General features: G+C 38.1%; 1 protein-coding gene across 2 annotated transcripts in view; it reads right to left on the bottom strand.

Moving 5' to 3' along the window:
• Positions 1 to 17,200, bottom strand: part of vps50 (VPS50 EARP/GARPII complex subunit) — a 95,610-nt gene that overhangs the window by 7,552 nt on the left and 70,858 nt on the right. For both annotated transcript variants that reach the window (XM_061742672.1, XM_061742673.1), the window contains 3 exons: positions 5,165 to 5,313; positions 1,605 to 1,701; positions 1,177 to 1,335 (listed from right to left, as the gene is read on the bottom strand). In XM_061742672.1, coding sequence (XP_061598656.1) covers positions 1,177 to 1,335; positions 1,605 to 1,701; positions 5,165 to 5,313 — 405 coding nt within the window. The remainder of the gene's footprint in view (positions 1 to 1,176; positions 1,336 to 1,604; positions 1,702 to 5,164; positions 5,314 to 17,200) is intronic.

Here is a 17,200-nt window from a genome sequence, read left to right as displayed (position 1 = left end):
AAACTACTGTATTGTTCTTCATATTTGCATGACAATCCAGACTTTTTTTTAAAAATGTGACTGGTTTATTTCCTTACTGAAATTAAAGACAGAAACTGGGGGGAAAAAAAGGCCTACATTACATTTTCATATAAATCTGCCTGATGCGTTGACCAGAGAGTTAGCGACTATTTAAACTAATTATGAGCGATACCTGATCTGTTGTAACAAGTATGAACTGCAACATTAAAAAGGATATAGAAATAAAAGGGAGAACGAGCATATAAAAAAATCAGAAGTGGCATAACAGAGGAAGGAGAAGGAGAGGTGGTTTCAGGAGGTTTCCCGTCCATCGCTTGGCTGCGACCAACCAACCAAAAACCCTCATTCCTATCGTCACCATTAAACCTGAAACGCTTTAGGCCTGCAGGTGGAAGGGTGCAGAGAGAAAACATGCTAACCTCACACACAAAGGTCCCAGCAGAGACTCGAGGAAGGAACGTCGTGGCTGCGAGGCACCAGGATATAAATACGAAGAGGAACCCAACGGAGGACACGTGGGTTGTGGGTTCTTTGCCCACTATGCAAATTTAATGAATGAGCAAGTGGCCAGGGTGTGCATTAAGTCACATTTAGTGGAAAAACTTTTTATTTCAGAACACCTCTGAGACGGATGTATCTTGTAACTCTAGGAAATATCTGCATTTTTTTGCTCTCAAAAAGCTCAAGCATGAATTAAACATGCCATCTAAAATACGGGATATTAAAAGTCTCTGAGTAAATTTTAACTCAGGAGCAGAAACACGGCTCTGTGCTTGAGAGGAAATGTTAAAAACTGCCTGCTTACATTAAAAGTAATCTGATACAGCTGCTGGGTGAGTTTCAGTTGTGCGTACTGTAACGTGTGGCTCGACGAGGCTCGCTTGAGGGGAGACAAAAAGAAAAAAAACACTAAAACCTCAACTTTAAACGCTTTTTAATAAAGACACCAGCAGTCCTGGGATTCTCCTTCATATTCACTTTGGTGGCATAAATAAGGAAACAATTCTAATGTCCGCATCTTATCTGCATCATGCACAAGTTAAAACTGTTGCAGCCGTTATTCCGGCCTTGTGGCTCGGCAGAGGCTTGGACTTTGGACTGTAAATAAACAAAGATCATTCTCAAAACCACTGTCCAGATTTTGGTTTCTTTTACCTTCAACAGGACATCCACATATATGTTGTGCTGTGACATGATCTCCCTGATGTCCCATTTGACTCCGGCCATCAGGAGCAACATCTGCTCGTAGTCGATGGCCTTGGCCGCCACTATCCAGTATATCGGTTTCCGCAGTTCACTGGCTGTAGACACGGTCTGAAAGAGGAGTGAGAGGGGAAATCAATGTCTGTTAGCTGTGACATTTAGCCTGTTCAGTATAGTTTTATAAGCAATTCATTGTGATAAGAGAGAAAAGAATCCAATGAACGGCATCAAAAACAATCCGTTTACACACTCCTGCTAATAACACTCATCTAGGTCACCACATGTGGACGCTGGAGCTGACAGTGACGACATGATTTAGGCTACTGTGATCACCAAGGCCTGTAAAGATATGAAGTGATGTGCATCAAAGTATACAACACCTGGGAATAGAACTGTTGCAGGAACGGTTTCTTGGCCGCAGGCATCATCGTATCCAAGTGGGACTGCAGAGACTCGAACTGCTCGGCCAGAAATGCGCTGGTGGGAAACAAAACGGGAGTTTAATTACGTGGGGTGGTGACATAATATGTTCTGAAAAAGCTTCTGGAGTGGCAGATAACAGAAGTCATTACAGTGTCTTGCTTTTGTAATCATGAGTGACAAATCTATTAACAACCGTTACTATTGCAGGATTGAACTGAATCTGGCTTTGAGACTAGTCGTTTGGGTTCTTCACAATTCACCGAATACGCAACCTTTCCAACTTCTTATATCAAAGCTTTTTTTCTCCTTAAGTTTTAACAGATGTGTTAATTCTATAATGTAGCAACAAGACAAATGCAAGCCCTCATCTTCTGTGGTGCACACTTGCACCAGTGGTCTTGTTGTTGGGACAACTCATGCACACTGTCCATCTTCAGGCTCACTATTATTTATGTCCAAGACATGATGTTTTTACAATGAATGGATTTCAGTTGTTGCAGAAAAGTACTGAGACCAAGTGAAGTAGCTGAAACTGAAAAAAATCAATGCAGACAGAAATAATAGTCCAATTCCACTGTGAGCTCCACTCAGACTAAACACAGAACTTTTGACTGGGCTGATTGATGACGTTGAAGTACTGTAGTACTGTGCACTAAACAAAAACCAACGGTGCCGGTCTGAGTGGGCTGAGCCGAGGCTGGAGTTTAATAAGGACGGCTGCCGCAGTGCAACGAGGCTCGTATGAGCTTCTTCACCAGAAACTCTTGCAGTATCAAACTTTAGCCCAATGAGTTGTTCAGCGCTCATCCATAAACAAAGGTTTTGGTCCAACTTTGACAAGCAATGAGGTGGAGAAAAATGTAATTCAGATTAAGCGCCATAGAAGGAACAACTAACAGAAATATGGCTTAGTGTGAAAGGAGTGTGCAGACTTTTAGCTCTAATTCAAGGGATTTAACTAAAACAATGTATTCAATGTTTTTTTTTTCTTGTACCCTTTCCTTGGCTATACATAATCCTTGGGTATAGCACTTTTAATTTACATACTAATGACTTTTTGTGGTGGATTCATTTATCCAATAATTTAGCTCATAGCTGGTCACTGGAGGCCATTATGACCTGATGCCTCGTCTGCTTTTACCTTTCAAGCCTGCAGCGATAAATCTTCACATTTTCATGATAATATTATTATTATTTCATTTAATAAATAAATACATTTCTTAACATTAAAAGCTACATTTAACGTCAGCCTTTTCTTCTTTTGTAGTGTCAACCCCCAGTGAATATTTGCTCTTATGGAGCGGAAACAATCGCGTTGCATTTAGCTGGAACACCATCCCACCGATACACTGCAGCGTGTGAGGAGGAAAAACATGAAGCATGCTATGCCGTTCACAGTGATCTGATCACACAAGTTTGAATAAAACCCCAAAGCAAAAGCTGCAGGATCACCTCTCTGTGCTTTCATATACAGTAATCCCTCGCTACAACGTGGTTCACCTTTCACGTCTCGCTGCTTCACGGATTTGCATTGTGCATCGTGTTCTGCATTCTGATTGGCTAAACAGTCTCCCCGCTTCTTCAGTTCCTATGTGTCGATAATGTTGGTTGCTTAGCAACAAGGCTGAGAACGGCCAATGAGCTTCAGCGAGCAGCTCAAGAATGGGACCTTGATGAATCGTTCTTTACAGTTCTCAAATATAATCGACGGTGGTATGTCGGTTTATAAGAATGTACCCATAATTATGTTCTTCTCTCGAAAAAACATACCTGCACCACAGGCTTTAGAAGAAAAAGATTCTACAGAGCGGAGTCGGGATGCAGCAATGGATCCTTACTTATATGTTTATTTTTTTTACCAGTTTTCACACTGAAGCATTTCAAAAAGCATGTTCACGTTTAAAATAGCCGATGTTGTAGATGTCAGAGATTTTTCTTTGTTGAACAGCTTTGGCCTCAAATATATATTCCCCTCTGAGTTTCAGCCCTTTAACTGACATTACTGTTATTACTATTGTGCTTGTTGCCTTCTTCAAATACATTAAAAAACTATTTTTATGATGAAAGATTTGCAGCGGTGTCGTCTGAGCCGCTGCCCTAAAGACTTTCATTATGAAGCCTAGTTTCACAATACACTGCAGAAATAACTGGGTTAATGGGCTGTCAGCACTGATGATATTTTGACCTCATTATACCTGAGGGTAGCATTGTGGAGTAAATTCAGATGAAAGAGGTGAAGACAATGTGGGGCTGAAACCAATGACGCAGAATGATATGAAGAAAACAAATGACGGAGTAAATGATCACAAGATTTTCACACTAATGTTGAAGCTTTTGGAAGAATAGGTGGTATTTTTAGGGGTAAAATAATGCTCCGTGCAGCATGTGTTTACACAAAACAAACAGATAAGCGAACATTAAATGGCCCAGGTAGGTAAACTTATAAAAGCGAGGCCGCTTTCAAACTGTGCAGCTTTCAAAATTGGTAAATTGGCATGCTGTTCAGGCCGCACAACTCACTGTCTTCTATTGAGTGTTTACACTACGTGACTACACTGCAACTGAGGTTCACACGCTATGCAATCTGTTAGCCAACTGGCCACCCAACTGTGGGTGCAGTTGGGTGGGCAAAGGAGTGGCAAGGGAGTGGTTTAGCACACATGGACAATGAGGATCAGAGCCGTCTGGGAGATTTGCGAGGCCCTGTGCGAAATGGCTGGGGGGGTTTTTCGGGTCGGATCGGGTGTCTATATGCGCAATTTTAACTCTCCAATTAGCAAAATACTGGATACCTTCCCCTGCCTCATCATCATCTCTTGCCTCGACGCGGGGCCCCATGGCTGCTTTAGACCCGGTCGGATCTGTGATTTTTGTAACAAATTTATCAAACAAGCCTTTCAGAGAGGCATTAAACTCTTCCATTTTCTTTATTTTTTTTCTTTTTTCATCCCCTGATGGAAATTTCCTGAATCTGTCTTGTTCTCTCACATATATTTATTGATACGCACAGACTAGTACACATTTAGGTCTGTAATCGAACGTGACTGTTGATATTTATAAGGGAAAAAACGAAAAAAAAAAATGAAAAAAAAAAAAATATATTTTTGAAAAAAAAAAAAAAAAAAGTCCCATAGCGCGAGGCCCCTTGGGGCGCGAGGCCCCGTGCAGTCGCACGGTTCGCACACCCCTTGCGGCGGCCCTGCCGAGGATTGCCTGTTACTACAGTAAGAATACAGGGAGAGCAATGCAAGCTTATCTACTCAGCACTGAGTTAACACCATGCATCAACTGGCAGTTGTTGAGGTACACGTCCCTACTCTGCCGTAGGGACTTGTTTTGGCCGAGATACAATTCAATGTTCCTATTCCCGGTAATGGAGACTTGCACTACATTTGAGATCCCAGGAAAAACTATCATGGAAACCTGCTTATACAAAACTGCCATTGGTAAATAGTAGGTTATATAACATGTTGACACCAAATGTGAGTATGTGGAGGGTCGTGTGGGGGACACTCACAGAGACTCGGTGGCCACCACTCTCTGTGCCAGCCCATAGAGAGTGTCAGTGTTTGTGAGGACCACCAGTTGGCTGAGATGGGGGCTGGGGACCTTCTCCTTCCTGTCCTCTGGTGGGCCATGAACTCCTGCAGTGTCACCAACAGGATCCTGAAAGAAATATAGTGAAGTTAGCACACTGAATTAGAAGCTCTCAAAGTCAAGAGCCCAGCCATCACAAATGCATCAGGCAAGAGAACCATTATAAATATACAAATGCAATTAAATGGGTGAAGTTGTTTTAGTGATATTTATAGTTCCAAGTTCTGCTAGTTGTATTGGAGAGCTACAGAAAATTAAATCACTGCTGCTCTGGTGAGTGCATTAACTAAAATGAAAAGGCAGAAGGACTTCCTTTCATTTTTCTGGAACAGTTACAATGACAAAATGATGCATGGTGTATTTCTAAAAAGAGTTTTATCAACTAATGACCACAGATATTTTACTGAGCCATGAACAGAAAAGCCTTTCATGGGAGGGTTTTTTGTCCCTCCCGCCAACTTCCTGCACATTATATTTGAAATTGCAGTATCTAATTTTTTTCTTTTTTTATATAAATTTTAAGAACATTTTATGTAAAGTATCACCATCCATTATGCTTTTAACATCATGAATGTAACTTCTACCACTAATACATACAAAAACTTCAAAATGAAACAAGTTATTGCAATTCCGTTAATTTTAATTCAATTGTACTTTATTAATCCTCAAAAGAAAATAACACACTCAGAGAAATGTTATACTAGATCTATCTATCTGCTTGTGTTGTGTTGTTCTCTCATATGTAAGTTGCTTTGGAAAAAGCGTCTGCTAAATGACAGTAGTATCTATCTATCTATCTATCTATCTATCTATCTATCTATCTATCTATCTATCTATCTATCTATCTATCTAATTGAAGTCCATCTTTATACTTGCATACTGTATAGTACAGTATATGTACGGCATTTAGACTTAAACTCTTATTTTTTTTTACTCACTTAATCAATACTGGAACCCTGGCCAGAAACGTAATTTCATTAAATCCTTCATAAATGTGTTTCTGTTATTTTTAGTTGTAAATCACTTCAAATTTGACATGTAATTAACCTTGAGGAACTGAATCAGAACTGAAGAAAGCACACTTTGACGAGCATTTTGCTCGTCAAAGACCATCGTTTAAGTCCATTTTGTTGAAATCCAATACGCTTTTCCAATGTCCATGTTATTTTTATTTTTAATCCATTTATTTGAAAAACAGCTGAAAGAGAAAAGGTAAGATTTTGAACGGTCTTTTTCCTTTTACCATAATAATCTATATTTGCATGAGAACCCATCAAGGTTTTGTACACGAGGGCAGAAAAGTGTATTATTTCTTAAACATGTCTCTGAGCCAAAATGATACATTATGGCACAGAGGGTTTGTGCGCTGGAGCTGCAAAGCTCTCTAAAACGGACTCTGGCAGACTAATAACGGCCACACAGGTAATGCACAAATGGGTGCTGCTGAAGCTGTGCCATTTCATCAACCACAGCGTAATATGGGCCTAATAATGTGTATGAGCACTTTCCTCCCCGATGAGATGTGGAAAGCTTTCATAATGGAGATGGCATCCGAGCATCCCAAACAAGGAAGGGCTATTTTGGGAATGTGGTTTTAAATCAAAACATAATGTAAAAATAATGGTTAGATAACTTTTAATCGATCCCAAAGGCAGTAATAGCAATAATATCAAATCATTTGTGATACACAACCTACATGCCCTAAAACTAAAATAGAAAGTGAATTCACAAGAAAAAAAAAGTGTTCAAATGTTCAGAGCTGTGGAGGAAATGTTATAAAAATAGCAGCATAGTTTTAAAAGCTAACTATATTGACCAAATTAAGATACGGTAGCAATCCACAAAACACAGCTCAACAAAAATGTAAAGCACGCAGCTCTGGAGTTTTGAATTTGTGCTTCGGGCCTCGCTGCCAACTCCTGCGGTGAAATACCTGCAACCCCCCTTAACATTTCCTACCATCCTTACCTCCAGCTTGAATCTTTCCTCATTCAATGAAACCCTCCAGACTTTATCAACATCATCTGACCCAAATTCATTTGTTCAGTCATTCAGAAGATCCATTTTTGAACTGCAATACTCTTAAACTATCGAGAATCTGCAGGCTTCTTTATGCACTCAATTCTCAACTCAATTTTATATATAAAGCACTTTAAAAACAACTCAGTGGGCCAAAGTGCTGGACACCGACAGAATTAGGATGAATACCAATAATAAAATACATATATTGCACTAAACTGAGATATATCCCACAGAGGTGCCATCTGGGCTAAATGTAAACAGTTTTAATCTAAAAGCCAGGAACAAGAATCATTTTTGGAGCAGCACAGAATTAAAAACGCAACACAAATAATTTAATCAAATACTTTGAGACTAGAATATCAAGCTACTTATGAGGATGCTCATTACTTCATCGTTAAGGGCATAATAATTAAGATGAAATTTTGAATATGCTTTAAAAAACTGCTTACAAAGAAAATAAACACTATTAATTCCTTGATCCTTTAGGATTAATTAAATCCACCTCTTTTGCAATGTTTTCAGTAAAAAAAAAAAAAAAAAGAAGAAAAGACTGGGACAAAAATTAACTGTTGATGTTTGGTCTAGCAAAAATAAGTTTAAAAAATAAATTATTTGGCAAAAGCTGAAGAACTAATCAGTGAAACTGCAACTGCAGTTACTCTGATCCCAGCAAAAAGGTCACAGTAACTGCAAATCCCAAAAAACTTGATAAAGACGTACTTTTTTTTTGAAAAAAATAGAGCACATTTAGGACTAGCAAAAAGCTGTATGATGTTTAAATATGTTTCAGAGTAACGCAGCTGGTTGAAATTCACTGCTAAGAACTCCTCAGTGTCACTGATTATTAACCTTTACTGAACCAGAAAGAGAGAAAGAGAAACAAAGAGAGGAAGAGAGAAATAAATAAATAAAAGGATTTATGTTCATTCTAAAATGATAAATATTCCCAGCTAATTTTAGTCTGGAAAACGTGACGCTTATTTTATCCTGCAGTCACACTAGATACATTTGCTCTCAACTCACGCGATCTAAAGTACTGGATAATATAAATCTACCGAATGCAGCAGTAAAAATGTCAGCTAGGTTGCCAAATATTTTAAAACATAAAAGCCACTAAAAGGAAGTCCATCTTCAGCATTTGAAACACATCAAAGAGCATAAACATAAATAAAGTCAAGTATTTATGGAGTTAATCCAAAAAAGCCATAAATTACACAAGTCAATTGTTTACAGATTTGGGACATTAGGAAAATAAAAAGAATGATTGTGAAGCAATAATGACAAATAGTTCAGATATGACAAACCAACAGAAAGTTGCACACAAATGTGGGAATACACAAAAACACACATACAGATGTGAACACATGTATTGGTACCCTTCCATCAAAGACAGGCTGTCTCTTCTGTCTCTCATAGATGAAGTGTACCTGTGATGAAAATTACAGGCCTCATCTTTTTAAGTGGGAGAATTTGCACAATTGGTGGCTGACTAAATACTTTTTCTCCTCACTGTATATATAAATAACTGAATGGAAATTAAATACTATGCATTTTAATTGTGGTTTAACAAAACAATTGAAAAAACAACAAAAAAGAGCTAATATTACTGGTCTGGACAAATTAATTGATATGATAAAAAAATAGACAAAAAATTAACTGAGGAATGTCTTGTAATTAGTATAACAAGTGTCTTCAATCTGTCACTCGGACTGTTCAAAGGGTGAAAACGTTTCTTTTTTCTGTCTGATGTAAAGCCTGAGACCATCTCCAAGCAGATGTTGATGTTCCCGTGACTACAGCTGCAAATTTCATTCAGAAGTTCAGAGTACCTTGGGACTGTGGCAAAACTCACTGGATGTGTTGCTTTAACAACTGCACTGACATGTTTGTCCAACTAATTGTCAAAAACCCCACCCCTGATCTTGATTGGGCTTTCCATCCTAAATAACTTCAATCTTGTTTTCAATTAAATTAAGAAAGTTCTGCTTCCTCCAGGTTTCAAAGCCACAAACCTGGATATAGTCAGTAAAACAGTGCAGAAAAAGAAGGAGAAAAAAAACAAAAAAAACAAAGGCAACAGAGCCCAAAGGTGAGCTTTGAGGTTTCCCCCGAAAGGGGCTGTAGAAGGAGAGTATTAACATTAACACCTTGGCATTATGTTAACATTCTGACAGGGGTGAAACACATCTACAGTGACTTTACGGACACAGCGATTTCTGCCCATCTGGGAAGTATCATTGGGACATTTCCAAACATTTTGACATCACTTTTTACTGTTAGACACATTGAGAGCTGCAACTCTTCAGTCCTCGTTAAAATTCATGGCAGTGTAAAATAAAAAAAATTAAATAAAACAGATACTTTTAGTTTATGTGCAAGTATTTCTAGGAGAAAACCTTTTTTTCATTACAAGAACATGGCAGCCATGCCTCTCGTTTCTCCAGTTGCATCAAAACAAACTTTGAGTTGACCATTAATGTAAATCTGGGTGCAACAAAATTCCCCCACAATGTTAAACTGATAATGAGAAAACAAGTTATTTCTGCTAAATGTGGTTAAATCATGGAATGAACTTCGTTTTCACACAGAAGTAGTTAAAAGTGTTTTGATAAATTTAGTTAAATTCATTTTTTTTAATCTTTGGCTGAATTGTAATGAAATCTTACGATTACTTGTACGTTATGAATAATGTCACGATTAATAACACATGCTTAGTCCAGCTGCTTCACTGGCTGAAACGGAAACACTGAGCTTTAGGAAAGTAGGAGATGCCAGAAGAGCAGGTCAGAATAGAAATAGAATAGAAACATAAATATAAATGTCTTATTGAAAACGTATAGAAAGACAATTTAACCACAAATTTGACAGCATAACCACAACATAGAATACTTACAATATATCCACTAGACGATATGAAGGATTTACAGCAACATGAAAGAAAATAGATAGCATCTGTCTCATTTCCTCAAACCTTTTCATATCGTACTGAAGGTCTCGACCACTGAATCACAAAGCTGTGACTCATTCCAACAACGTATGGCTCCCACTCAATTACAGCGCGTCATTCATATGCCTTATTAATTCAGTGTTGATTATTTTCTCGTTGAGCTGCATAGTTACTGTTGCAACCGAGCGATTATATTTTTACTCCTCAAATTCCTATATTTTCCCTTCCTATGGGGTGTCAAAGCTTTTGGCTTAAAAAGAAAAAGAGAAGAAAATCAATATTTGTTTGCTTTTTGAGCCAACAATGCCAACAAAAGAGACCACTTTGTAACTTCCAGCATGCAGGAGCAGTGCGTTTAAGAGGAGAAACAGTTCTAGGTATGTCAGCCTTCACAGGCACCCAAGAAAAGGTTGTGATGCTTCATCAACTGGATGAAAAAGCATCTACTTGTTTGAGGAAGTTTCATAGTTTAAGGAAAAAAAACCCAAAACATATTTGTGTTTTTCTGCATGGCCAACGCTACTGCTAATATTCCCTGGTATTGAACATAACTGAAACAGTATGATGCTGAAAAGAAATCGTGACATAGGAACATTTCCATTCACTGTTTGGATGAGATGAGACGCAACAGAAGGTAGGAGCTGCATCCCAAACGGCTGAAAAAAAACGAGGTAGATGGTCAATACACAAGTTATCAGAAAAAAGAAAGAAAAATGGGTATTACAATGCGGGCTGGACCGTCCCCCGCACAGAAAGGGGAAAGTAACAGCATCCTGTAAGCCTCTAAGGAACATGCATTTGTGGGATGCGCAGCAGAGCTGACAAACACAAACTTCCTTACTTTTTGTGCTAAGATTAGATTCCACCAAAGTGAAGGACAGTAAATCTTTCCCCATGAACACCACATTTTGCACCTTGACAGTCTCCCATTTTTTTCTTGTATCATCTTTTCTCGCTTGGTAATGCAAGGTGTGCTGCCAGTTGGGGTTATTCATAATTTTTATTGCTAGAAATGAAAAGTGATGCAGTATTACCAGACTTATTTTCATACCGAGTGCTATGGCTTCTTTACACAAGACCGAGCCAACTTAATCAGAGCTGGCGATGAAGCCAAAGCTTGTGATGCTGACACCGTGTCTCATTTGCAGGCGTTTCATGAAGATGTCGGTGTTAACACCTTTGCGTGCCAATAGACTTGACATATTCTGCATGCAATAATAACTGGAAATGGCAACAGTTTTTTTAGTCGTCCTGTACTGATCAAATAAGGCATCAGTACCAAACATTTCTGCACTTGCTGCCCACGCCTAGTATTATCTGGGGCTGTATAGTCAATATGGCAGATCTATATGTGGTCAGACGTGTCATTACTACATAGAATGGCTTTTAATACCCTTTTTTAAACATATATTAACCTTTTCAAGTGCAATTCAGATGGGAACAAACTTCTACTAGGAATTCATCAATGTGATGATCACAGTTAAATATTATACTTCTTTTTAAAATGATTCAATTAAACTTGAGCTGCAATAGTACGGTATTTCTGCAGCCTGCTTTGATCCAACCTGAGAATTGACCTTTCGTTGTTCTTTCCACATGAACAAAGACTTCTTTGGAGACATGACCTACGAAAGAAAAGCTAGGCTTTTTTTTTTTTTTTTCAAAACTGAAGGTGAATCTGAAGGGACCAGTCAAGTAAAGAAATGGGTTTTTACTGAAAATCTGAAAAGTGTTGGAAAAAAAAAGGGGAAAAAACACCCAACAACATCCATGACATTTAGTATTTTATGCATCTACCTTCTCTGACTGCAGAAAGAAGAGAGGAAACACAAAGCTAGATATGGTCAAGCTCCAATCATTTGCAGCCCTGCAGTGCTGCCTGTTTATTAATTCCTAGATCATTTATATATTAGTGCACGCTTACAAGTGCAAACATGACTGGACAGCAAATGAAAATATTAATGTAATGCCTTCTAGTAATTTCCTGCTCTGTTGCCCTTGCAAAGCCTTCAATATGTCAAATAATATTGGGGGATAAACATGGAAATCATACCAAATACTCAGGATACAATTTATCTTGTTAATAGATACAAATACTTCACACAATGCAAGTTTATCTTGCATTGTGTGAAGTATTTGAGTAAACAGCTTATGTTTTCCATAGTTAAATTCATACAAAGAGATTACAAGTCTTTTCTCTTAATGTTATGGAAATTCCTTTTTTATAGGCAATTACGAATTTGCCAACTTTCCCAAATAATCACTTTATTGGGACAATGGCTCTCCGGACTTGTTGCATTCAGTGCACAAGGCTCAGTAATCTCTGAAGATGTTGGCGTGCATCAAACTACAGCTGGTGGAACCTTGAGATTTATTAGAAAATAAACTGGGTGTAATGATATCGCCTCATCTCTCCAGGAGTCGTTGTGGACGGCGTCCAGTGAGCTGTGGTGTAACTTGTTTGATATCCTCAAAGTTGAGAATGCATAATCAATTACCGTTCACTTTTATGCCGAAAATCAAAATGACAGATGGCTTCATTGTGATTAAAGTAAAGAACACCATGTGCTTTCTGCGTAACTGAGAGTGTGCAGAGGAATGCCATATTGGACAAATAAAGAGCGTGATGGATTTTGGGGGCCGGGGTCTGACCTTTCCACGTAGCTTGACTTATAGCGAAGAAGCTGCATTTGATTTACATCGTGCAGCTGCTGAAGGTATCTACAGGGAGGTTACATTTTTCTCATCTTTCCAGATGAAAGAAATATTTGAACTGTTTACAATGTAGGAGGCTGATTTCTGGTTTTGGTGTTTGGTTTCAGTAATGTGGCAAAAACAGTCAGTATCACTCCACAAATGTTTTAAGTACTAAATATGTATGGATCGGGCTGCTAGTATGGAGGTGTAGCCATAGAATTTAGATTATTATAATAAAACAAGACAAAATTCATTAATAAATAAACCCAAATGGAGCAATTAGTTTACCCACTGAAACGTTGACTCAGCCATCTTTGGAAACACATTTTGCAGCCTTTTATGCACCCAAATACAAACATTTTCTTGTTGTTTTACAAATCAAAGCATCAAATCCCTCACATGTTTTTTTTCTCCTTTTGTTTCTGTACTAATTGTATCCTGGATAAGAAATGTTTAGCATTCTTGTGCTGGTCCATGACCCTGTGTTGAGAACCCCTTATGTGCATGAAATACTACCAAACTAACCCTTTTTGAAGCTAAGATTGACATAATCGCTGTAAGTAATATTCATTCAACGTTTTATTTGTGAACTTTTAACTTCCTATTCACAATTAGAAACAGAAACGCAAATACAAATTTGACAAATGTAAAATTACTTTACACCAGTAGAAGTAGTTATAGCTTGACTGAATTTCTAATAACGACTGTTTTGTTTTTTTTCATGTGCATCTGTGCACGATATGACTGTTTCAGAGTGAAACACTTGAGTGTGCTGTGTTTGTCATAGTAATCTCAGCGCCAGAGCTGAAGGTTAAGAGCACCCTGTTCTCTAAAAACACCTTCACGGTACTTTATTTTTCCCCAGATAGCACTGTTTTTAAAGATTTTTATACAACTAACATCAATTTGACCAGTGACGGTAAGGAAAAGATGATTGATTTCATTTCCTGCGAGGATGACATCCACCTCGGCGTACTTAAGGAAATGATGGTCAAGTTGTGACTCAATTTAATCTGGCAAGTGACTTGAGAGGAAAAAGGAATAAAAAAGAAAAAACCTGAGTGAAAGGAAGAACTTAGGGCAGAAATAATATCATAGAGTGGTGCAGAGAGCCTTGGCACACAATTAGAGGAAAAATACTATCTGTAAAGCAACGTATGAGCAAACTATTCCCCGTTTTCTCTCTTAGTGATTTTCAAGGGCAGGTCTGAATTCCAAACTCCATGACGCAGCTAGTAGATTCACGAGTGAAGCAAAAGCTGGGCCTGTGGTTAAACGCTGATATTTAAATCTACTATAAGCCTTAAACTAGCATGCTGTCTAGATATTTAACTGACAACCGTCATCATGCAAATGCCTCTTGCCTGGATGCAAGAATTTGCATAACTTGGACGACAAACGTTGAAAGGAAGTAAGTTGTGTTGCGAGTATCACACACAGATTTTCCGACGTGATGCTACAGCTGAGTCGATACAGAATATGATGGCTGCAGGAAAAAATGTATAATTTTATATATGTTTTTTAAGATTTTTGTGGCTCTGGTGGCCTTTATTCAAAGTTTAGAGAGGGGTAGAGAGAGATAATGGGGAATACATGTAGCAACAGCCAGCAGGCCGGGACTTGAACCTGCGACCGCTGCAGGAGGACTGTAGCCTCAGTACATGGGCCACTTGCTTTAACCACTGTGCCACCCAGCGGGCATAAATATATGTTTTGGGGGTGAGGGAGAAACCCACGTAGTGCTCTGTGCTTTAAGGAATACAGTTCTAATTAAGGATTTGATTAGGTGCAAACGCCACATTAGTGTGGCGAGTATTAGATTTAACATGGTTAATGTAAACAGGAATACGAATGGAATATCAGTAATTGAACACACAAATACAATAACCCTAATTTGTTATTCAGAGCAAGGTCAAAAGATGGATAATTACACTAGACTAACACACCAGCAATGTTTAACTGTATGTAAACATAGCGAGTGTGTTAATCATGTTTTCAGTGGCTCTCTTTTCTCTCATATCTACAGCATGATACACTTAAGCATTCATTTGATTTATTTGAACATGTCAACACAAGATATTTGGAATAATCTCTGCTTCTTTGACTTTATTTTGTATGCATTCATCTACAAGTTAGACATGATCCTGTGTAACTTGAGGGTGTGGCTCAGAAATACAGTAAAGGTACATGTAGGTGTTGTAACAAAAACTCTTTCCAAAGTGCCCAACAGCACCAGAAAACCATGTCTGCTCCTCTCTCTGAAGTATTTGTCCCGATTTCTGCACCCAAGGTTAAGATGGCTGCACATTATTGGGGTTAACAATATTGATGTAAGCTAAACATTTACAAGGGCTGAAAACATCAGGTGCTATGAATCAGCCAGTGTTGGGAAATGACAAGATACTGGAACAATGTCACTTTTTCTAGCAACGAGTTTAAGTACAGAATTTCAGTAAAATTAAACCACCAGTTACAACGTTAATAATACAGATTTTCCTTTATAGTTTGAAAACCAGAAATAACTTGCTGACAAGTGTACAAGTCAAGTAGAGCAGTAGTGATCTTAGAAGTTTCTTCCCCCAAGCTGTTGCTCTGATGAACTCTCACAATTAATAGAGTCTCAGAGAAACCAATCACCGTGCAATAACAATAATAGCAGTAATTATAATAACTATCACATGCCCTAACAATGCACCTTCCAGCAATAATCATGTCTGACTGCCTCATTCTGCTGCACCTTTCACTTTAAAAAAAATTGTACATACCGGTATGTTATTTTATTTAGAGCCGTAATTTTTCTACCTCATACTGCTGCACCTTTCAGTTCTTTAATTGTATATTAATAAGTGCCACATTTGTTTATTTACCGTTTGCTATTTTTAAATCTGGGTACAGTGAGCGAAATAACCAGATTCAAATTCCTTGTTGGACAATGTTCAAACTTGGCCAATAAAGATGATTCTGATTCTGATTGGAGAAGGAGCCGCTCACAATAGCTGGTTGTAAACACGCCCATAAGATGGATGGATGGATGGATGGATGGATGGATGGATGGATGGATGGATGGATGGATGGATGGATGGATGGATGCTTTATGATCCAGTGGAAAATTCAAAATATTCAGCAGCTACATCGATGCCATAAAGCATGTTTGCATCAAAAACAAACAGCCAACAAATAATACATTTTACCATTCTCACAATTTTTTACATGAAAAAATAATACCAAAAGTGTTTTAGGGCAGCATTTCGTTTATTCAGAACAATCCTCATAAATCTAAAATAACTTATTCAAAGCCCAAAATGTGCAAACAGTGTTTAAGACATCACTTTGTGTAAAAGTCCATAATTCTAACATAAGTTCTGATCAATGTTGTAAGTCTGAATAGTTTTCCATCACAAGCATTAATCACTGCACAATTCATGTTGAATATGTTACTTATGATGATATTGTTTAATCTTAAATGATCTTTTACCCGGTGATAGCCAAAAGAGGGATGTATATTTGCCAACTGTTATATTGAAAGACAGCACAAACATGACATTAATAGAAATCAATATTGTTTAGTTTTAAGTGCTCAAAAAACACCCAAATAGGGTTGTGATGCATCGACGCACTCTATCCAAGTCAACGTTTTTACGTAATCGGCGTTGCTGCTCTGCTTGTGATGTTGTCATTGCTTTGATCAAACACATGCATTCATGTCATCGACAGATGTGCTTCAAAAACCTACAAGATCATTTACAAATGAAGGGCTGCTGAAAAGAAACAGTACATGGTTTCAGGCGTACGGCCCCAGTTCCTGGGGACCAGCATTACCTACAGAGAGCTGTTCTTTGTTACAGAATTTCACAGGTGAAATCAATGCTACTGTGGACAGGTCTTCAGCTGAGCTTTCACAGGTGCACATGCAGGTCTAAATTTAGAGGAGAGTGGAGGAAATGCAATAATACGTATAATGAATTGATCTGGCATTGATTGATATGTAATATTACTTTTATAAAGAGTTATGAGTTACTTTTACTTCAATTTTTTTAGTAACAATCCCAACACGGCGATCAGCCCTGTCTGTTTTTCCTCAGAACGATGAAAAGGCAGAGGGTTGAAATATTTACCCTGGATATTTATTGTGTGTGTTGGAGCTCCAGCATAATGAGATTCTCCAGTTTTATGATATTCAGATGGGATATGCAATTCCTGTTCCACAATGCCTCGGGGAGAAGTGGCGCTGCAGCTTTATATCGATTAGAATGAGTAATTCTTCTATTATAATAAATAAATAAATAAAAC

Source organism: Cololabis saira, chromosome 15 (assembly GCF_033807715.1).
Source record: "Cololabis saira isolate AMF1-May2022 chromosome 15, fColSai1.1, whole genome shotgun sequence".
NCBI lineage: Eukaryota > Metazoa > Chordata > Actinopteri > Beloniformes > Belonidae > Cololabis > Cololabis saira.
The sequence above is the reverse complement of the archived record's forward strand: the minus strand, read 5'-3'. Positions and strand labels throughout refer to the sequence as shown.